Source organism: Sciurus carolinensis, chromosome 6 (assembly GCF_902686445.1).
Source record: "Sciurus carolinensis chromosome 6, mSciCar1.2, whole genome shotgun sequence".
NCBI classification, from domain to species: domain Eukaryota; kingdom Metazoa; phylum Chordata; class Mammalia; order Rodentia; family Sciuridae; genus Sciurus; species Sciurus carolinensis.
The window spans coordinates 64,126,748-64,149,741 of NC_062218.1; the positions used below are offsets into that span (position 1 = coordinate 64,126,748).

General features: G+C 39.1%; 1 protein-coding gene across 2 annotated transcripts in view; it reads left to right on the forward strand.

Annotated features, from left to right (window-relative positions):
- The first annotated feature begins 18,006 nt into the window (after positions 1-18,006).
- Positions 18,007-22,994, forward strand: part of Scamp1 (secretory carrier membrane protein 1) — a 115,957-nt gene continuing 110,969 nt past the window's right edge. For both annotated transcript variants that reach the window (XM_047556503.1, XM_047556504.1), the window contains exon 1: positions 18,007-18,190. In XM_047556503.1, coding sequence (XP_047412459.1) covers positions 18,134-18,190 — 57 coding nt within the window. In that variant the 5' untranslated portion in view covers positions 18,007-18,133. The remainder of the gene's footprint in view (positions 18,191-22,994) is intronic.

Below are 22,994 nucleotides of genomic sequence, written 5' to 3' on the forward strand. Positions count from 1 at the left end.
AATAATGAACTTGCTGAGAAAGAAGTTGGGAAAGAAATCCCATTCACAATAGCTTTAATAAAAATAAAGTAAAATGTCTAGGAATAGCCCTAAGGATGTGAAGACTTTCTACAGTGAAAATTACAAAACACTGAAGAAAGAAATTGAAGAAGAGAGTAGCAGGTGAAAAGACTTCCCATGTTCATAGGTTGGGAGATTAATATTGTTAAAATGGTCCTACTACACAAAGTAATTTATAGATTCAATGCAATCTCTGTAAAAAAACAAAACAAAACAAAACAAAACAAAAAACAGTGACTTTTTCACAGTACCAGGAATTTAGTTAATTTTTAGCTATTATTTCCCTCTTTCCTTTTTTTTGGGGGGGGTACTTCTTTTTGTTTGTGTTTTTCTTTCCTCTAGAACTCTCATTATGTATATAGTCGTATGCTTGATGGTGTCCAAAATGTCTCTTAGAATCTGTTTCTTTTTCTTCATTCTCATTTTCCCCCTATTTCTTAAGCTGGGTCATTTCAGTGAACTGACTCATTCTTCATTCTTTTGCTAACTCATATTTGCCATTGAGCTCATCAAAAATTATTCATGTGTTTTTATTTTTAACAATTGATATATAAGTACTATATAAGCATTGAATATTTGCCCTTTTCACAATGACATGAAATATTTACCCCTAAAATGGATCATAAATAAAAAGTACAAAGTTGCAAAAGTTATACTTTTCATTGGCTACATTCTTAAATCACAAAATGCATTTTTCTAACTATTTTGGAATTATTTTTAAAAAGCTACTTTCCTAAATAACTACTGGATCAAAAAAGAACATTTAAATGAAGATTATAGAAAATTTGGACATTAATGATAATGTGATAAAACACATGGGAGTGGTTCATATATTTACAGGCCAATTCTTAGATATAAATGTTTTTATTATTAAATGATTTTTTAATATCTAAGCATTCATTTTAAGAATCTCTGAAAATAACAAAATAAACTTAATTTAGAATTAATAGAAATTATAGACATGAATGAATTAGAAGAGATAAATAATTTATAAACCCCCAAATGTGCTTTTTAAAAAAAAAATCATTTTATTTATTTTATGTGGTGCTAAGGATTGAATCCAGTTTCTCATACATGCTAGGCAAGCACTCTACTACTGAGCTACAGCCCCAGCCCCCAAAATGTGCTTTTTAAAAAATTATTTTTTATAATTTTGGTCTTGGCAATGGCTATTTATAAAGATTAATGAAACAGACATATTGTGATCAAAGTAACTCTTTCATAGACAAACTAGGCCACATCTAGGGTCTTACACAGTCCACCCTACTATAATTGCTCTCCTTATATAATGATGCTTAATATTCTATAGTTTCCACTTGGTAACATTTCTACTTCATTCACATATCAATGTGTCTATTTTTTCAAGCATCTCTAGGGTAGAGGTGTATTTATGAGAACTTCTACTGCAAAGTAGATTAAATTGAATATTTTTAGGAAGAAATATGTACTGTTTGAAATGGAAACCCTAAATATTTTTCACTTTAACTGAGGTTTCTGGACTTTGGACTCTGTAGAATTAACTGAACTTCTAGACAACTAAATCATCAGAGAATTCAACCAGAGGAGACTCCAGCAGGAATATAATCACACCTAGTGTAATTGATGCCTGAGGAAACTGTTGAAAATTGAAAACCATTTGGGAAACTGAGTTTTAGAGCTTATGGAAGCTGGAATTTATCCTTGAACCTAGAATTATTACCCCTCCCTTTTTTCTGGGTATGGTTACTTTGGTGAACTTTTAAAATTGTGGTGTTGTCCTGGCCCATTGCGTGGACAACCTGAACCAAATGAAGATTTTTTTCCAATTGAGTTATTAAATTTTAAAAATTTAAATTGGATTATGTCTTCCTAGAATGAAGTTGCTACACAGTTAAGGGGGGGGGGGATCTTTTTACTAATTCAAAAAGAATTGTTGTTGAGGGATGAGTGCCTTTTTATCCAGTTATTTTCTCACAGGAAATTATGAGATGAGGACCATGCCAGAGGGGACACACAGGTCTAATTTCCTCTGCGCTGTACACTGAAAGGAAGACTGAAATGAAACTGTGCCGCATTGTGGCAGCCTTCCGTGGGCTGGCTAGTTAATGTCCCACACGCGATGCCACTTATAACAGAACGTGCGTGATTGTAGGAAGTGTACCGCCAACCACAGGGTTTCCCTGGTATAGGTTACGGGGACCAACGGATCCATGGGGAGAGGTTGGGGAAATCTCTTCTAAAGAACATGGCGGACCCGTTTTCAATTTTCTGGAAGAGAAAGGCTTGGACTAGGGGAAGGGAGGACTTCATCCCCTCTCTTGGTGCTGGTTGTTGGTGAGACTTGCCTGGGTCAGAAAAGTGTGAGAGATACATGATTGTGGAAGATAATATTGATCATTTGTGACATACTAAGGATTCAAGAGGGAAATGTCTGCAGGGGAACTCAGAACTGGACAATGACTGATTGACTCTAGGACAGAGATCATCTGCATTTCCATTTTGTATGTTCTACTTTCCCTTTGACATTTTCAAGCTGTCAGTAAAAAGTTAAGTGCTACAGGTCAGTGTTACTTATGTTGTGGGGAATTAAGGAATGGGTCTGTGGGTTCAGAGATAACAGAGCAGGTGTGTGAGTTTCCTCCCTCTCCGCCCTCTCCCATAGAGTCAACGTGGTAGTGGTTATCACAAAGTTGAGTGGACATTATTGCTGATTGGAGAGTGTCCACATGCCAGACAATAGTTGAAGTGCAAGTGAACACTATTGCCAAGGTAAGAGTTTCCCCACAATATTCAGAGAGGAGGTTGGTTAAGGGGTGGGGAGCTATTCTGATATTATATAGATAGGATTGACAGTTGCTATAGTTTCCATATGTATTTGAGTGTATTCTCCAAGACTTCATGTGCTGAAATTGAATCCCCATTATGAGGTAGTGAAAAGGTGAAAACTTAATCCAACTTTGGTGTTAAGTGATAGGGCCTTTAGTAGGTGGCCAGGATTAGATACAATCATTAGGTTGGGGTCCCCACAAATGAATCCTGGTGGCTTTGTAAGAAGAGTGAAAGGGACCAGAAGAGATATTCATACAAATGGGTATTCCTTGTCTTTTGCCATGTGATGCCCTGTGCCACCTTGGAACTCTGCCAGCAAGGAGGCCATCACCAGATGCTGAACCAATGGGGCAGCCCAATTGTTGTAAGCCTCTAGAATTGTGAGCTAAAATATACCTCTTCTCCTTAAAACTTCCCCAGTCTGTGGTGTTGTGTTATTAGTAATAGAAAGTGGCAGTGAAGGCCTGTGATCCTAGCTGTGAGGGAGGTTGAAGCAGAAGGATCACAAGATCACGGCCAATCTTGACTTTAGATAGAGCAAGACTCTTTTTCAAAATAAAAAATAAATAAAAGCACTGGGGATGTAGTTCAGTGGTAAAGTAGCCCTGAATTATACCCAATGAGAGAGAGAGAGAGAGAGAGAGAGAATTAAGATAACTCTGTAGCCAGTAGATATTTTAGAGTATGTCAATCACATAGAGTCATTCACGCCAGCTAGGATAACTTGGCAATTAAATTGTAATAGCTTGTGGAACTTTATAACTACCATAGAAAATTCAATTGAAAGAATAAATTATCCATGGTTAATAACTAATAATAAAATAACAAGATTATTACCTTCTCACATATGTCTAATGTTGAGAAAGAATATGACAGGAATGGAAAAGTGAACCGTGTTGCTTCAAAAGAAAATCAATAGGATTTTTTTTTAATGCTATATGTTTTAAAAACAAGATTGGAGGGACATGCAATTCATCAGGTCAGGTAGACAAATATATGTTAAAAACAGATATTGTTTGGAGACTTTTGGTTTGTGGGTCAAAGGTACAAATTCTTCCTGTTTCTTAGGAAATTTTTAGAGCACACAAGATTGTTAATTACCCAGTCTTTTCTATGATTTTTTTTGGCATCTCAGGATTTCTGTTATGCAGCTTAATAGTCTTAAGCACAGGCTGTGGGGATTATTTTCTTACTATAATAGCACTGTGGGAAACTCAAGTTGATTTACAAAGTACTGTAGTTCTTCAAAGACATTTAAAAAATCTAAATGGAGATGGGCAATAGAGAGGAGCACACATACTAATATATACAGTGTACACATATAAATATATAGTGTGCATGTGCGTGTGTGTGTCCAGCATCGCTTTGTCAAAAAATGTTGGAGTTCAGTTACTCTGTATACATATAAAACATTCGCAAATTTTGACAATTTCAGATTCTATTTTGATTGGTAGAATTTTGCAGCTTGTGCACAGTCAGGAATTTCACATACATTACAACTAATTATGTGTACATTGGTACCGCACAGCTATTTTAATGGACTAGAACAGGTTGGCAAATTATAGCCTGAGAGTCAAATTTGGCCACACACATTTATTTACACATTACCTATTTGCCTGGAGTTAGTCAAACTGTAAATTGTGAGGGCATAGTCCTCAAACTGCCCTCTCTCTGACACTAACTGCAAGTTTGGGAGAGTACCAAGGAATCAGGTTTGACAATTTGCTAGGTTTTATAGAACTTCTTGAAAGCTATTATACTCATGGTTACCATTTATTTCAGGGAAATGATACAGATTAAAATCATCCAAAAGAAGAGACAAATAAGACAGTCTGGGAGGGTTCCAAATGTGAAGTTTTTATTGTCTTTTCCATGAAGTCATGGCCCAATGACCCCCTGGCGTCAAAGTGTGACAATGCATATGGCGTATTACTAACCAGGACTATCACCTGAGCTTTGGTGTCCAGGTTTTTTTTTGTTTTTGTTTTTGTTTTCTTGGCAGCAGTTAGTTGAAGTACTGGGGATTGAACCCAGGGGTGCTTAACTTATGAGACAGATCTCCAGCCCTTTTTATATTTTATTTTGTAACAGGGTCCTGTTAAGGTGCTTAGGACCTCGCTAAATTGTTGAGGCTGGCTTTGAATTGTGATCCTCCTGTCTCAGCCTCCTGAGCCACTGGGATTACAGGCATGCACCCCCACACCTGCCTATTTGTCTTATTTTTTAGAAGAAGGCTTGCTATGTTGCTGAGACTGGCCTTGAACTTCTGGGCTCAAGCAATTCTCCTGCCTCAGCCTCCCAAGTGGCTGGGATTAGAGTCTTGCACCACCCTGCCTGGCTTCATTTGTGTGTTTAGTAGAATCAAGTTTCCAGAAACTTTGCCCTTGGGGAAGAAACAAAACTCAGTGTTGTTCAGTAAGGCAGTGAAACCAACGGGCTTGGCCTGCAATGGGCAGTTGCATGATTCAGAAATGAGAGGTTGCCCTTCAGGAGTCTGCTACCCAGAAACCATGAAGGATGGTTTTAACTCAGCTCTGCCTTCCAGTTGGTAGCCTGGATGCCCCCACCTTCACCTCTTGATGTTACCACTTATCTCTGTAAATTCCATTGTGACCACCTTCTTCTACCTAGAAGTGCCCAAGATGGCCCCTACTGGTTCAGCAGAACCCTTCTTCTCCAATCTCCGCATGTCTGCAAAGCTGTTCTGAAGTGAAGTATTTCTTTCCCTACCTGAGGTAGAGCTGTCTTTCTCAGTTTCTTACTGTGCTTCTAGTGATCTTAGGTCTTTATTCAGTCTTCTCTCTATTGCAGTTTTTCTCTCCCCAGGAATCTGGCAGGAGTTTCTGAGGACTGTATGGGAAGCCAGTGTGAGTGTTGCAGATCACATTGCATTCAGAACTGTCCTCCCTCCAGAATCTTAGTTCCTGCCCATAGAACAAGCCTGGGTTTTCCCTTCTCTCTTCTGGGATCAAAATCTTTCCAGACCAGGTACAATGCCTGTGAGGGAATAAAGGAAGCGTTTCTGTTCCCCAGTGGCTCCAAGTCTAGAGCCTCCCCAGAGGTTGGCCATCACATCTCTCACTCCCTTCCCATGATGCTCTCCAACCCTCCTAAAGTCGTGCTCTGGTGAGCCCGTCTACTGGCTCCTTTGACATGTTTAAACCTGTCTGAGTTCTCAACTTTGGTTAATGTTCTGGGACTCTCACTCCATTTATTTAGAAATTATTGAACTTGATTTTTTGCAACATTAATTTTTAGAATCTCACATCACTAAATCTCCACTGAGTTTATTTTTCAAATTCATTTGAGTATCAAAATTACAATTTAATCAGGAAAACAGTCTAATACCCTTGTGAAAATGTGATTAATTTCTTTGGAAACTTGCTCGATAAAGTAAATGTTTTCTGCTCTAAATTATGATTGTTGATCTTTTGGGACCCTTTATGGTAAGAAGTCAGTAAGAAAGAAAGAAAAGAGAAGACAATCTATTTTGTAATTTTATTTTTTATACATAAATATCATTATTCTTAAGAAATCTTTTAAGAAACATTTACTATGGCTTTTATGTTCTATAGCACATAAATGTACTTTATTACCATTATATGGTAAAAATTCAGAGCATGTGGTAAAAGCTACAATTAGCAGAGATGTTCATAAAAAAGGGATTAGAAGAGCTGTTAGGTGAGTACAAACCTAATGTGAAAGAAATTTTCTTTAGTTTCAATTCATTCCATCCATCCAAACTTTCATCCATCTGTGCAACCAATCTAGTCAGATTCTAGGTATCAAGGATGTGAAAATGAAAGGGGACAGAGATGTGTCAGGAGGTGGAAACACATCTGGATGTCCCAAATCACACTCTTTTAGCAGCCTCTGACTCATACAGTGACTGTGGTAGATAGCAATGGTGCACATTGATGGTTTCTCACTGATAGTGTCCCCTGAGTTTCTCAGTCTCTCTACTTCAGGGCTTTCCCTGAAGCTATTTGACTGCCGTCTGTGTGTGTGTGTGTGTGTGTGTGTGTGTGTGTAAATAACACCCTTGGAGAAGAAATCTCAACAATGGGGAATAAGAGTTGGTGGATAAATGACCCTGGTTCACCGTCACCATCCTTCAAAGGACAAGTCTAAGGCACATTGTATATGTTTTTTTCATCAGATTCTCACTGAAATTGAGTCTCAACCATTCTTGTAGCCTGCTTCATAATTCCCCTTTTACTGATTTTCCTTCCTTACCTCATTCTCTCTCCATCTCCCTCTGGCTTCCCAGGAACAGCACCCAGGTAAATTACTTGTAACCATGTTGCACCCCAAGTCCTGCCTTTGAAAGAACATAATTCTTGGATTACCAATACAAGGTTATAATTTCTATAGATGATAAAGATATTAACAGGTCTCTGGTTCTAAAGAAAAAGGAGAAAATAATTCCATGCATAGGTGTTAACTGGATAGACTATAGGCCAATTTCAGAGGACAAAGAAAAGGAGAAATTGAGAGTTGAAAGATCTTATTATTAACAAAGACTGTAGAGCAAGACGAGATACATAGTCCTCAGATGATAGAAGCCTAATTACATATATCATTTTTTATTTTTGATTTTGATTTTTTGGTACTAGGGATTGAACCCAGGGGTGCTTAAACACTAGCCATATCTCCAGCCCCTTTTACTTTTTATTTTGAGACAGAGTCTCACTAAGTTGCTTAGGGTTTCACTAAGTTACTGAGACTGGTTTTGAACTTGTGATCCTCCTGCCTCAGCCTCCTAAGTCTCTGGAATTACAGGTGTGTGCCACTGTGCCTGGCTAATAACATATATTCTATTATTTGGGTGAGTCATATTTGCCTGAGGACTCCTGGGTCTTCTGGAAGAGTCAGTGATGGGACAAGATGGAGCTCATGCCCCATCCGAGGACTGAATAGTTTTTAGAACAAAGAATAGAAACAGATATACACTCTGACTTCTGAAACTATCCCTTAGCCAGGAAGAATGCTCTAAGGTGGGAGATGTCAAAGTTTTCAGGTGTGGTTTAGGGATAATTGTAGTGACAAGGGAATGAAGGGACAATCTGCTTGCAACATGGTAATGGCAGCTTTTCTACCCCTTTTAACCAAGCTCCCAAGAGAATTTGTGCCAAATTCCATGAGAAATGTGAAAATTTGAGGAGAGAGTTGAATGGAAAGTTTGTATTTCATCAAAGCACTAAAATAATGAAGACTTCCCTGTGGAAGGCCCATCTTTCAGTAGAACCTTGAATAAGGCCTTGAATAAGACCTTTGTAGATGATGAGGTTTGAGCAGGTCCACAATGTTAATGGGAGAACAGCGTCCAGACTCAGATCGAAGGCCTAAAACCACGTCAAGAGGTAGGCCCAACCACAAAAATTCCTGAGGTCAAAATGGAGGAAAACCAAGTGACAGCTGCCCTAGAGACTGGTCAGATGAAGGGAGGTAACACAGTAGAGCTGGGTGAGAGACCAGGACACTATGGATATCCATATCCCTATCACTGTTTCTCCTCATTATCTGGTAATTGGATATTGGGGTAGCATGAGTTAAAACTGTATAATTAAAGAACAAACAAGATTATATTATTTTCTCTAAAAAAATTAAAAACCAACATGGCATTTTCTATTTGGGCAATATAATAAAACCTAATGTAGAATGCAAGGAAAAGCAGTATAAACCTCATACACAAAATTTCTATTCTCATAATAATTCTCAAAATAACTCTCACATTTACTTCATGTTCCTGTGTTCCCATTTTCTCATTTGTAAAATGGAGACAATAATACCTCCCCACAATGCATGTGCTTATAGAAAAGAGTGGTTTTTGAAGTTCCAGCATTTTAGAGCTTACATATACCAGTAATTCAAGAAAATTCAACTGTCTTTGCTCTTTCTTCACATGAGATAGGGAAGACAACAGCCATTCTGAATAAGTCTGATTTTTAAAAAATTCTTAGCATTATATGAGAAAAGGAGAATCTGCAAGTAACCTTCATTTTCTTAAAGAAATCATCAGATTAGAGGATATTTCTTTTGGGAAATTAGAAAATGGGTTAGGTTGTTATGATTATTTTCTTGCCTACTAGAGTCCCCTGAAGATTTATGTCTAATTTACAATTTAAGAATTGTAAATCATACTAACTTTGAAGGTTTTTATAAAATTGCAGAGATATCAGATAAGATAAAGTATGAGGGCTGGGAGATACCTCAGTTGGTAAAGTGCTTTCCTTGCAAGCATAAGGCCGCGGGTTCGATTCCCAGCACCACAAAAAAAAAAAAAAAAAAGTATGATTATATAATTTATGATTCATAAAAACAAAATTCAGTTTTCTGAAACTGAATAATAATGTAGATATAAATACTTAGATAAAAATAAGTCTTCTTTTTTACTCTTCACATGTAGATCAAGTTGAATATTCAAAATAATCCCAAGACTGTAACATTTTACAATATAGTAAGTATGGTAACTGATAAATGCCTTGCTAATATTTAGATATGTATGCGTACACACCCCTGCCGCTGCCACACACACGCATTAGTATGTCTTTCTATTTTGCAAAGTGAGGATACTTTCACTATAAGGTTCTTATGCAGACCATTCTTGGAAATGAAATGAGCTCTATAGTTAGTGCTATGGTTTGAGTATTATTCTATGGTGAGACAATTTCCAATGCAGTTGTTCCAAGAGACAGGGTGTTAGGAGATAATTGGGTTATGAGAGTTCTGCCCTCACGAAGGGGATTAGTGTCCTCATAAAAGAAGCCCAAGGGAGCTTGTTTGTTCATTCCACCTGCTGAAAGAAAAACAGACCAGTGCAATTTAACACATCACATGAGAGTGCAACAACAGGATGCCATCCGTGAAGCAGAGAAGGAGCCTTCAGCAAACACACTGATCTGTAGTGACTTTATCTTGGAGTTCCAGCCTCTAGAACTATGAACAGTAAATTTATGTTTATAAGTTGCCCAACGAAAAGTATTTTGTGAACTAAGAGTTATTTCTTGCATCTCATTAACCCATTACCACCCTTTGTTTTGAGATGGGGACTTGATATGTTGCACGATCTCCTATTGAACTCCTGAGTTCAAGCAATTCTCCTATTTCTGCCTCCTGAGTAGATGGCAGTAAAGCATGATTCCGTGCCAAGAATGTCCCATACCATGCAAAATGCTTCCATAGTGTTCTATGAAAACGTTAGAATTTTATTACAGAAGACACTATCATAATAATTGCTGCACAATTCTGTTTGTATTGACTTCTAAAATGGTTGCTTTTAATCTCATATTTGGACATACTCTGACCGAAAATGTTAAGTGGCAATATCTTTTGTTTGTTTGTTTAATGCTAGGGAAATTTTTATAAGCTAAGAAATTCTAACAGTTGAACACAATTATGTGCTGATTACTTATTATGAGCTATATGCTGTGTGAGGTTCTGTGAGGAAAGGACATAAAGAAGATTTTTTTTTCCTGCCTCCAGAAGCTCATATTGTGGAGAGAGTTACAGATGTATTCAATCTCACAAATATTAATGGAAAGCTTAGCATACATGGACGTGTAGTAGTAACTTTATGTCCATGAGACATGGGTCTATTATGAATTCTGTAGCAAAGAAAGGAATTTTCTAATATGCTATAAAGAAAGGAAAGATGATTTTGAATTAGAGATGTCTACTAAGCATTGATATAAGACATGTTATTTGAAATTGTCTAGTAAGGATTTACTGAACTTGAAATTGAGTGGGAGAAGGATTTTTGGTATAAGGGACTATATGTGTGTGAGTAGGTAAACTGAGACTCAAAATATACATTTATTTTTGTTATGTTCATTGTCTTCTTATACTACTGAATACTTTTGCACTATGAATTATAAAAGAATGCCACTGTGAAGTAATAATCTGGTATACACACAGACCCTTTGGCCTCTTGAATGACTTGTAACCACATGGGAAATGGTGGTTGCTGCAGATCACTGTTGGGCTGGGCTTGGCTTAGGTGCTGAGCATGGAGGCAATGAACTGGACAATGGGTGGTGGTGTGAATCTGTGGCTTGCTAGTGATCAACCCATTGAGTTGAGGATAACAGACTAATCTACCAAAGTATATGGTGAGAAAGCAAGAGTACTTCCTCCCTTGCTACCTCCTGGGACATCTTCCACAGTGGATGTGCATGGAGAAAGCTCTTCTATCTGTGCTGTCTCACATTTGTGCTTCTTCTCATGATTTTCCCCCAAATAGCTGTGTTCCTTTGTCCTTTCCATGCCTCATGCTGATACCCCTGTCACCAGACCTTCTGGGTCCAAGTTGAGTCCCTCCTTTTCTGTGAAGCCTCCACAGCCTACTCCAGGCTATAGCCACCCCTCTTCTCTCTGATTGCCACATTTGCCCTATTGTCTTTGCCTATCTTAAACTGGTTTGTTTGTTTATTTTTAAATTTACCTTTCTTCTTGAGTTGTTAATTATTCAATTAATTTCTTGAGTTATTGATTATTCTTTAGTCATAAGAGCTACCATTTATTGAACATGCTCTGATTTAATTCTTACAATCCTAGGAGGTAAAAGTAGTTGACCTATTTGATAAAATTGTTAATTCAACACACAGTTATGGACCCTTATTATTATGTCTGGAATTGAAGATACCTCTGTGAACAAAGCTGACAAAATTCCTATGCTTGAGGAGTTACATTCCACTGGCAGCAGAAAATATGTCAAATGGTAAAAAGTTCTCCAGAGAAAAATGAGCAGGAAGCGGAGGAAGAAGTGATAGAGAGTAGAGAATTAAAATATTTGAAAGGATGGCCAGGAAAGACCTTCTGAGAAAATAACATTTGAACAAAGACCTGAAGGAGGTGTTTGAGGGAGATACATGGTCACAGAAGGGAACAGAAGGCATCCCAGGCAGAAGGAAGAGGACAAAGCCTATGGGATGGGAGCATACCTGAGATAGATGTTGAACTGTGAGGTCAGGGTAACTGAGAAGAAAAATGTCAGGGAGAGCAATAGAAAGAAATTAGGATGGCAATAAGGTCTAGATTCCATGGGGCTTTGTAAGATTCACTGTAAGGAAGTCAATTTTTACTCTGATCCAGTTGGGAAGCTTTCAGTTGAGATGACTTTCAGAGGCTGAATGACATCATCTAACTTAGGTTTTAAAAGAATGATTTTGGCACTTTGTCCACAATAAGTTATAGAGAGATGAGGGCAGAAGTAGAGAGTCTGGTTAAGAATCTATTGCAGCAATTCAGGTGAGACTGATAGTCTCGGTTAGGGTGGTATGGAGATGAGCAGTGGAACCTGAGGTGTAGGAAGAATGGGCAATTTGCCAGAAGTCACACAACCCAGAAGGTAGCAGCATTAGTCAATTTTCCATTGCTATAAGAAAATTCCCAAGGCTGGACATTTGTAAAGAAAAGAGGTTTTTTTAGTTCACAGTTCGGGGATAGCATTGCACTGGCTCTTCTCAGCTTTGGCAAAGGGCCTCGAAGTAGAGGAATCATGATGGCGGGAGTATGTGTGGAATAGCTGATTAGGCAAGATGGGATGCCAGAGTAACTAGAACTCCATTAATCCTCTCTGATGGGACTGTCTCCAGTGACCTGATCATATCTCACTAGGTTCTACCTTCTAAAGGTACTACCACCTCTCACATCACCACAATGGGGACCAAGCCTTTAACACATGAACCCTTGGGAGACACACTCAAACCATATCCAAAACATAGCATCAACAGAGCAGGAAGCTAAGTCCATGCAACCTTCCTTCAAAGACCATGGTAGTGCTGGGAGTGTAGCTCAGTGGTAGAGCACTTGTCTAGCATGTGAGGCCCTAGTAGCCCCTGCACCACCAAAAAAATGAGACATGCAATCCATGATGCTTCTCTTTCTTGTCTCATTTTACCATCTTGGTTAGAAGGTGGGGAAGAAATTGAAAGTAGGGCCAGTACTTGCTTGACTCTGTAGTGAGTGACTTCTTAAAATTTATGCTCTAGAAACCTCCCTGTCCTCATCTTTCTCTCCACTCTGGGACTAAATCTTTATATTTCAGGTTTTATGTCAGATCTTTAACACAGAGATGCACTTTAACACAGTGGCAGTTCACATACTAATCAGAAGGTAGCAGTGGAAACATGCCATCAAGGTTCAAGTGCCCCTCTGTTTGTCCAAGTGCTTGTGTGGGAAAACTGAGGCAGTCCTTTGGAGACAGAGGAAGGCCACAACACTTGTCTTTGTGTTGTTGGTATAGATCTTTAATTCCAAAATTTCCTTCAATGAATACTTAAAAGTTGGGCATAACTGAGAGTTTTCCCTCAGAAAAAGTCAAGTGGCATTCATTTTCTCTTCTTCAACCCCATTTGCATTTTTTCCTTGATATGAACAATCAATCTGCTGTTTAGAAATGTTCTTGGATATCAAGGAGCTGAGCAACATGACCCTCCTGTTCCTTCCTTTACAGTTCATATCCTACGGTGATGTATTAGTTTTTCTTTTTTTTTTCTTGAGGCCCTAACAGATTAATTCACATTTAGCAGCTTAAAACAACACAACTTTCTATCTTACAGTTCTGTAGGACAGAAGTCTAGTATTGGTCTCCCCAGGTAAAATCAAGGTGCCAGTAGGGATGGGCTCCTTCCTGGAGACTATAGGGAAGAACCTATTTCCTTGCTCATTTAGGTTATTTGTAGAATTGGTTCCTTGAGGTTATGGGATTGATAAATCTGATTCCTTATTGGCTGTCAGCTGAGGGTTCTTTCCAGCTTCTGGAGGTCTTGCCTTGGCTCATGAACCCCTTTCTCCATCGTCAAAGTCAGCAACACTTCTGCCTTCCCACTCTACTTTTAAGGATTCACATGATTTCATTAGACCCATGTAGATAATCCAGGATAATCTCCCCATTTCAAGGGTCCTTATCATTAATTATATCTTCTAAGTCCTTTTGCCATGTAAGGTAACATAGCTATAGGTTGCAGGGATTAGAGTGTGGACATCTTTGGGGGGCTATTATTTGGCCTATCACCCATTGCCTTCATCTCCTCTCCTGGGAAACAGAATCAGTGGTAGAATAGGAGGCCAGATATGTTCTTGTTGGGGTCACATGGGTACCAGTAGAAGCAGATGCAGCAGTATTTCTGGAGACTGAGTCCATTATAAAAGATTTTAGATCTGACCCATCAATGAAACCAGAATCCAGCAAACCTTTTGTGGTTAAAGAAGTAAATTTCTAACTTGGCATTTCCTCAGCATTTACTAGTATAGAAAACATGGAATTTGGACTACAACCCTTGCCCAATGGATGTACGAATTACATTTATGAGGCTGAGGAAAGGCAGCATACCCTGAGAGAAAAAAGAAACAGGGTTAGGAAGAAGTGAGCCACTCTCATAGGTTAATATATTGTTATAGCCATTTGAAGGACATGAGGTACTGTTTAACCATGTTTTAGGTCTTTTAGGAGATTTCTTGGGTACAGGTCTAACCCTTGTATCTGTTTTACTGCTTACTCTCCAGCATCTGAAATATTGCTTACCACTTTAGTAGGTACTAAAGAAATACTTGTTGACTGATGGACTAGTGTGGAAACTCAGGCCAGGAAGGTGAATTAATATAATCAAGGTCACACAGCTGATTTGTGGCACAGTTGGACCTAGAAACTAATTTTGATTTTTTATTCTTCAGTTTACCAAATTGAAGAGGCAGGTCCTGGAAAATGAACTCCTGGACCAAATGGTCTCCCGTGTGCTGACTTTCTACCTTGTATGTAGCACCTCCTCTTCTTCCGTGGAATTATTACTAACCGACTCTATCAATTAAATGTCTGAGATGTCAATCAAAAGACATGAATTCTATTCCGTTCACTTTCTCTGTCACTGAAACAAATTACTAAACCCACCCAAACTCAGTTTCTTCACCTGTCATGAGGCTGAGACTTCTTTTAGATCTCATATCCTGTAATTCTAGTTTCAAGAAAGTTAATGAATAAATATACTCACCCATGGACCTTTTATCTCAATATCTTTCTACCAGTTTTCTTGAACTGTGGTCAGCTCATCACCACTATCAGAATCTTCTGGGATCCTTTATACAGGCTGATTTTACAGTATTTAAAAAATGAATTTTATTTATTTTTATATAATTTTATATATTGTTATAATTTTTATTTATTTTTATTAGAGCTTGTTGGTTATATATAGTAGTTGGGTTCATCCTGAAAAACTCATACATGTGTGGAAATTGATAATTTGAATTTTAAATGTATCCCAGAAGCATGTGTTGAAATCTTGGTTTCCAGCTGATGGCATTATTGGGAGGCAGTGGAACCTTTAAGAAGTCGAGCCTATTTGGAGGAAATAGGTCACTTGGGCCATGCCCTTGAAGGGTATATTAGGACCCAGACCCTTTTCTTGCTTTCTCTCTCTGCTTCCCAGCTGCCATGAAGTGAGCCACTTTGTTCTACCATGTTCTCTGCACCATGATATTCTGCCTCATCGCAGGCCCAAAGTGATAATGGGTCCAACAAACTATGAACTGAAACCTCTGAAACTGTAAGCCAAAATAAATCTTTTCTCCTTTTAAGGTATTTATCTCCAAGTTTTTGTTACAGGGACCCAAACCTGACTAACACATGTACAAGTGTTGATTTGGGGGGATTTCCATTAGGCCAAGCTTCCCAACTCTTTTTGCTTCATATGATGTGATAATATTTATGTGGTAAGCTGGGCACTGTGGTATAAACCTGTAATTCCAGAGGCTTGGGAGGCTGAGGCAGGAGAATCACAAGTTCAAAACCAGTCTCAGCAATTTAGTGAGACCCTGTCTCAAGATGAAAAATAAAAATAAAAGGGGCTGGAGATGTTGCTCAGTGGTTAAGTGTCCCTGGGTTTAATCCCCTGCACCCCCCAATCCCCCCCAAAATTAAGTAGCATTCTGGAGTAAGAAACCTTTGATTGTCTCTTTGCTAATGCACACGTTGCTGAGAAACTCTGCCATAAGTTACCATTTAGTGAGAAAAACAAGCTGCAGAAAAATATGTATATGGTCCTATTTTTTCCACAATGTCAAGACTCAGTATGAGAGTACATAATCATGTACTATGATTATGTGAGTGGTATACTATGTGATTATGGATGTATAATACTGTAAGACTGTTGAAACATTCAAGATAGTTATCATAGGGAAAGAGAGAAGATAAACAATTTTCTTTGAAGAACAACAACAACAAAAAAAACCCAGTACTATGCTATGAATCCATATATGACATTAATATAAAGACATTTCAAATATAAAATAAAAATGCAGATCCAGGGTCCCTATTTTAGAACCCTTTAAGTAGAATCTTAGGAATAGGAGATATGGAGAGGTGGGTGTCTGCATCTTTAATAAGCATTCCTAGTGGTTTTGTAACAATGAAGTCTTAAATCTTTACATTAGGTGCTAACACTATTAGCAATAATAGCATAAGACAGACTCAACTAATCCTTATTGTCTTGGAACATAATAGATGCATAGTAAATAGTTACCAATTATTTGAGTCCTTTGGAGGATGGGGAAAGAGTGAGTGGCATAGTGGTGAGAAGTTGAGTAAAGTCAAATTCAGCAGGGATGAGGCAAAGCACATAGGAACCTTTTCATACATTTAATATTTGTTAGGCTCTAAATATACACAGAACACGTTTTTATATATCATCTCGTTTTATTCTTGAATAACCTTTTGAGGCTCAGAGAGGTGAAGTAGCACAAAGTACTATCAGAATTGGAATTTGAACCCAACACATTTAGAAGCACCAAGTTATAAACAAGGCACCAGGCAGCTGCTGAGTATATGACTGTAAGCATAATCGATTGCTTGCTTTTTCTTATTTGAACTCTTATAGCTCTGAGGGGATTATTCTCTTCTGTTGTCACTTACCAGAGTGTTGAAACTTTAAGTTCCACTGCCTAAAAGCCCTCGCTTTGTCATGACAACCTGGGTCCTATCAAAGAGAGATTACAGCAAGTGTGTTTTCTCTGTCTCCAGCTTGTGTTTTCACATTGAGGAGAAAGTATCATTTCCTAGGTGACTTTGCATAGTGAAAGCCCTCCCACCCCAAAGGCCTAGAAAGATTAAATCTAGATACTGCCAATTCTTAGAAACCTAGAAAGACAAACTAATTCTGGCTCTCACTAGCTTCACCTGAATGCTTTTATGTTAGCGTGGAAGGAGGACAATTGTGGGGAAAACGATATCCCCTCAACAAAGTTCAGGAGTGGCTCAGTGCACGATACAAATGTATTCCTTATACATGCAGATGATAATCTCATCCCTGACGTTGGGATAAGAATAGGCAAAAAATCACGAGGTGTATATTTTGCACTAAACGTAAACAAAAACCTGGCTTCTGTCTTCCACTCCTATTAACTTGGAGGCCTTCATCTCGGGACTCATGCTCTCTTCTTTCCTTCTCCAGCTCTCACCCATCATTTCTCGGGTGGGGGTGGATGGGAAGTACTGAGACCCGGTACTGCATTTCTTTTCTCTCCCAACCCTCCTTGGAGCAAGTTCGGATCGGCAGGACCGAGATGGTTCTCCATGATTTTGCAGCAACCTAGAATCGGAGGGACAGGAAAATGGGAGGTTAGGATTCCCAGGTTGGGTCCGGCGTGCGCAAAATTCATTAGCGAGGGCCGCGACCCCCGGCCGTTCTTTGGGGACTGCTGCGGAGGTTTCTTCAGTTCCCTGGCCACCGCAGCCGCGTGCCAGAAGCGTGTTCCCACGGCCACTCGCTCCCCAGGTGTGCAGGCCGCATCCCAGATCGCCTCCCCAACCTGACAAGTGGGATCGGTGTGCGTCTTCCCCACGAAACACCACCTCTTCCCTAAGTTACGCACGGTGGGTCCTAGGAAGCCAATTTTAAATCGATGCTAATATAATCGCATCCAGCCAGACATAATCGCTCATCTCACTCGGGTCCTAGGAGTGTGGGACGCGTCAGCCTCGCTCCCCCTCGGCTCCCAGCTCCCTCCGCCCTTGCTCCCTACTCGATCCTAGCAAAAGCCCGGAGCGTGGGATCCAGGCCCGGAGGAACGGGACGGCGAGCGGGAGCGGTGCTGCCGGCCCGGAGCCCGTCGCACCGGGCATGCTCAGTGGCACGGCCGGCTGGGTGGCCCCGCGAGCTGCACCCGGATCTGCTCGGCGGCGGCGGCGACGTGAGCGCGCAGGGGGGCGGCGGCCTCGCCTCGTCTCTCTCTCTGCGCCTGGGTCGGGTGGGTGACGCCGAGCGCGAGAGAGATGTCGGATTTTGACAGTAACCCGTTTGCGGATCCGGATATCAACAACCCCTTCAAGGTGAGCATCGGCCCCAGCATCTCTTGCCGCCGCGACGCGTCGTTGTTTGTGACAACAGACGAGTTCCTTCGCGCCCCCTGCGCCTGTCCCTCAGCTCTCCTCAGCCAGAGAGGGGATCGGGGCGGCCGCACCCCATTTGGGGGTCGTACCTGGCCCCCACGACACTCGTTAGAGGTTTGGGTTGGAACCTCCCCAGCTCCGCGTCGGGCTGCCCCGCCCCACGTCACCTGCCGATGAGGGTCTTGCCCTCACCCGGGATTGGGCCCGCGCGCCAGGAGGGGTCCTCGCCCTGCTCTCAGGAGCTGGGAGGGTGGCGGCGGAGGGCAGGTGGAGCCGTCAGTTGCCGGGCAAGTGTGGCTGGCAGGCCCAGGCAGGGGCCAGGAGGCTGCCGAGGGGGCCCGCCCTGGGGTGGGGTTGTCATGGGGACCCAAGGAAGCGGCAGTGGCGAAGACCAGCGTGGGGTGACGGCAGAAGTGTGGAAGAGAGGTGAGGGTACTGAGTATGCTGCAATTAAAAAATAAATAAATGTGTGTGTTTATTATTTAAACTCGTGTTGCGCTCAGGTACCACCAGCGGCGCTGCCATACCCCCTGCCCCCATTAGATTGAGGTTAAGGGAACTGATATTAAAGCAGAAGTTAAAAAGAAATAAACGTATCTGGAAAACAATAGTGCACGTGGACGACATCTTCCTACCTAGCTGGCTGCTCCCAGCAAGGTAAATGGGATATTTTCCAAGCTCCTAGTGCGTCACCGGTGTTCTGGGCTGTTTGAGGATACCATTTCCCGCAAGAGCTGCTTTCCTTCTTGGAGTCGACCTAATCATCCCCAGCTTCAAAAGGACTTGGCATAAAAACCAGCAAAGAAAGGCAGCTAAAATGTTCATTATCTGCGCTTAAATAAATGCAAAATCTAAACTACCTCTCGAAAAGTACTCTGAGTTTCTTAATGAGCGTAAAGCTTAGAAAGTGTAATATGTTTCCAACTCTTGGTTAAGTTGTTTATTAATCTCCCCTGGCCATGTGCTTTAATTTGTAGTCACAAAATGAAATGGTAACTTTAATGTGTGATCACACAAGTGGCACTTATGTTTTATATCTCTTTTTTTACTCCTGGCTTTATTTCTTATTGAAAATCCTGGAAGAGAGAAAATATGTCCATTTTGATGGTGGCCTGATAATTTCATGAATGATTATTTTAATGAAATGATTCTAGTTATAATTAACAACTTGACTTACTTTACTGAAATATAAAAGACTCAGTCACCATTCCATTGCCCCTGATGTCTCTTGCAAAAATTCAGTACAACTGGCCTGTAACTTTCAGCTTTTTTAAAAGATGATTTGGTTGCATTTTTGAGGAGAACTTTTCTCTCCAGAAGTTTTGTTGCAGTTAGTGTTGGACTTGCTTCCATACTGTGGAAAAATGAGTTATTCTGAAATCATAGACTTTCTAAAGAGATATTTCATAATTTTCCAAATGGGTGTTATTTTAAAATATTTTAAAGATACAATATTAACCTGTTAGCTTTTCCTAATTCAGCTATTTCATTGGTGCTATTTATTCAGTATCTGACAGTATTACTGTTTATTTTCTATTTAGTCATCCATTTCATTATTAACTTCTCTTGTTAGGCAAGATATTGTCTTCTTAGCCCAGACTGCTCTTTTGTGACATCTAATGTTGCCATGACACTTTCCTCTTCCGATACCCATATTGTTGCTGTAGTAATTCTAAACCCCAAAGCAGTTTTAAGTATACATTCAGTGTGATATAAAATTATGAACTTTGCTTTCTTTAAGGGGACAATGTCCATAAAAGTCCATAAAATGCTTGAAGAAATGGATAATTTAGTCTAAAAAAGATTTGGTTGTACACATTTTCCCAGTGATGTTTTTCTCTTTTTAGTGCCTGTTACAGCACTGTCAGGGTAACTGATTCTAACTTTTCATTTATATAAAGTTGCCCCTCCTTAAAGTTTGTATCTGTTGTATATTCTTTTTTTTCTTCTGCTTCTATGTAAAAGTGATTTTTTTTTTTTTTTGTACCAGGGGTTGAATCCAGGGGCACTTCACCACTAAGCCACATCTCCAATCCTTTTTTAATATTTTATTTAGAGACAAGCTCTTGCTGAGTTGCTTAGGGCCTCAATAAGTTGTTGAGGCTGGCTTTGAACTCATGATCCTTATGTCTCAGCCTCCCAAGCCAGTGGGATTACAGGCATGCACCACTGCACCCAGCTGTAAAAGTGATTTTTGAAATAATACTTTTGATATTTTCTACTTAAAACTAAATATTTCCTAGACTCATATATGTGTTACTTATGATCATCCTTCTTTTCAAATCTTGTTTGATATTTCACATTTGCTATCTATTCTAATTATTGATTAAATCATATTTGATAGTCATTGTTTTTTTTGTTGTTCTTTCACATTTCTTTTGCTGTACCATTATGATAGGAATGCTTGTGTAAACATCTTCATTTGAGTCATGTCATGAAAATGATTTCTGAGTATGGTCTTAGGTGATATAACCACAATCTGAGTATGGTCTTCGGTGATATAACCACAATGGCTTACTTGATTTTTTTTTTTTTTTGGGGGGGGGTACTGGGGATCGAACTCAGGGCCTTGTGCTTGTGAGGCAAGCACTCTACCAGCTGAGCTATCTCCCCAGCCGGGTTTACTTGATTTTATTGGCTGTTGCAAAATTATTTCCTAGATTCAATTCATTCTCTTGTTTTTTGATCACCTGCTTTATTCCAGTGATGCTAGTCATAGTAAATGACTTTATGAAATTTTGAATGGTTTTTATTGTTCATTAAGAAATTTGAAGTAACTGAAAAACTATAGTATTCCAAACTAAATAGGTAATTATATGGAAGTTTGAAAATCCATCCTGGAGTTGTTAAAATGTAGTTGTAAAGCTTGAGAGAAAAAAAATATTTTCTACATGGTAAGTATGTATGAACAATTGCTGTATGTTCCTTGTTCTTTTGTTCAGTTGCTCATTCGTTCAACAGGTTTAAAGAAATATCTCTATCCTTAATAGATATTAGTCTAATATGAAGACAAACAAGCCTGTAAAGGGAAATAAAAGGAGAGTTCAATAACCGGCAGAGGTCAATTATACTGGTTTCTGCAAAAAGTCAGCATAAAAATGTATGACTAAGGGACAGAATGAGTACAGTTTGTTCACCCATGTGTAGGTAGTATAGAGTTGGCATAAACATTCTAGGTGTCCTGATTACTAGTCCATTTCTGGTGGCATAATGTCTATTCTATTGTATTTCTGACTTCAGAATTCTTATTTTTTTTATTTGGAGCCCCCCAATAGAAGAATTTCATGTTAAAATTTAGCACAATGTCCATTTTTTTTAAAAATTGTTTTTGTTGTTAATGAACCTTTATTTATTTATACATGGTGCAGAGAATCGAACCAAGTGCCTTACACATGCTAGGCAAGCACTCTACCAGTGAGCTACAACCCCAGTCCACAATGTCCATTTTGTTTTGGCCTCAATAAGTAATTCTACTTTTTGAATAGAGTATTCCCCCTTATCCTATTTCAGTTATTCATGGTCAACCACTTTTAGAAAATATTAAAAGAAAAAATTCCAGAACTAAATAATTCATAAATTTTAAATAAGATTTTTATAGTATGATTGTTCTATTTTTTAGTTATTGTTATTAATTTTTTACTGTGCCTAATTTATAAATTAAACATTATCATAGGTTTGTTTGCATATATATGACTCTATTTCAGGTATCTGCAGTGTCTTAGAACATATCCCCTAAGGATGTCTTTTAAAAATGGCCTGCAATTTACTGTTCTCATTATGTTATGTCTTAGGTTATAGTAATTTTAGTGGCATTTTAAGAATTTAATTGAAGTTAAAAATTTTAAACCTTGCCATTAAAAAGTGACCCATAATTCAAGGTTGCTAGTCATTTGTCTTAATCTGCTCAGGCTGCTATAATAAAAATCCTTATACTAGGCAATTTATAAATAGCAGAAATTTATTGTTCTCAGTTCTGGAAGTACAAGATCCAGATGCCAGTAGATTCAGTGTTGATATGGACCTGATTTTCATAAATGGTTCCTTCTTTGTGTCCTCACATAGCAGAAGGGGAAGGCAGCTCTCTAAGACTTCTTTTTAAGAGCATTAATGCCATTCTAGGAAGCTTAATCACTTCTAATGTTGTCACCTTGGTGTTTAGCTTTCAACATATGAATTTTGGGGGACATAACACTGAGACTATAACTCCACTTGTTTTTATTTTATAACATCAAGGATATTATCCATTTTATTTTATTACATATATAGTGACATTTACATGAAGTTGATGTTGCTCCTTCTGTATCCATTTAAAATTTTGAGTCAGAAGATCGGGAGCATTAGAATTAAGAGGCTGCCCATTTTAAGATGCATGATTATTTTATTTATCACCATGTAAGTTATCTGTTGGTTTACAAGTTTCAAATCTGGTTTAATTTAAAAGAAGTTATTGGTTCATGATTTTGTTATTTAAGCTAGACTTTAGCTGGAATTTTTTTTTTTTTTTTCAATTAGGTTTTAAATGCTTTTGCCTAGAGTCAGTCCAGTGGCTTCAGTCATCTGACAGCTTCACTGGATAGTTTAAGATGTCCTCAAGTGTCTACTTATTATCTGGAGGCATCAGTGGGGCAGATTGATTCTCTTTCATGTGGCCTCTTCACTGGGAATAGCCTGGGCTTTTTACATAGTGGTAGTAGTGTTCCAAGAGGACAAGAGCTGACAAGTCTTCTTGAGTCATATGTCACTT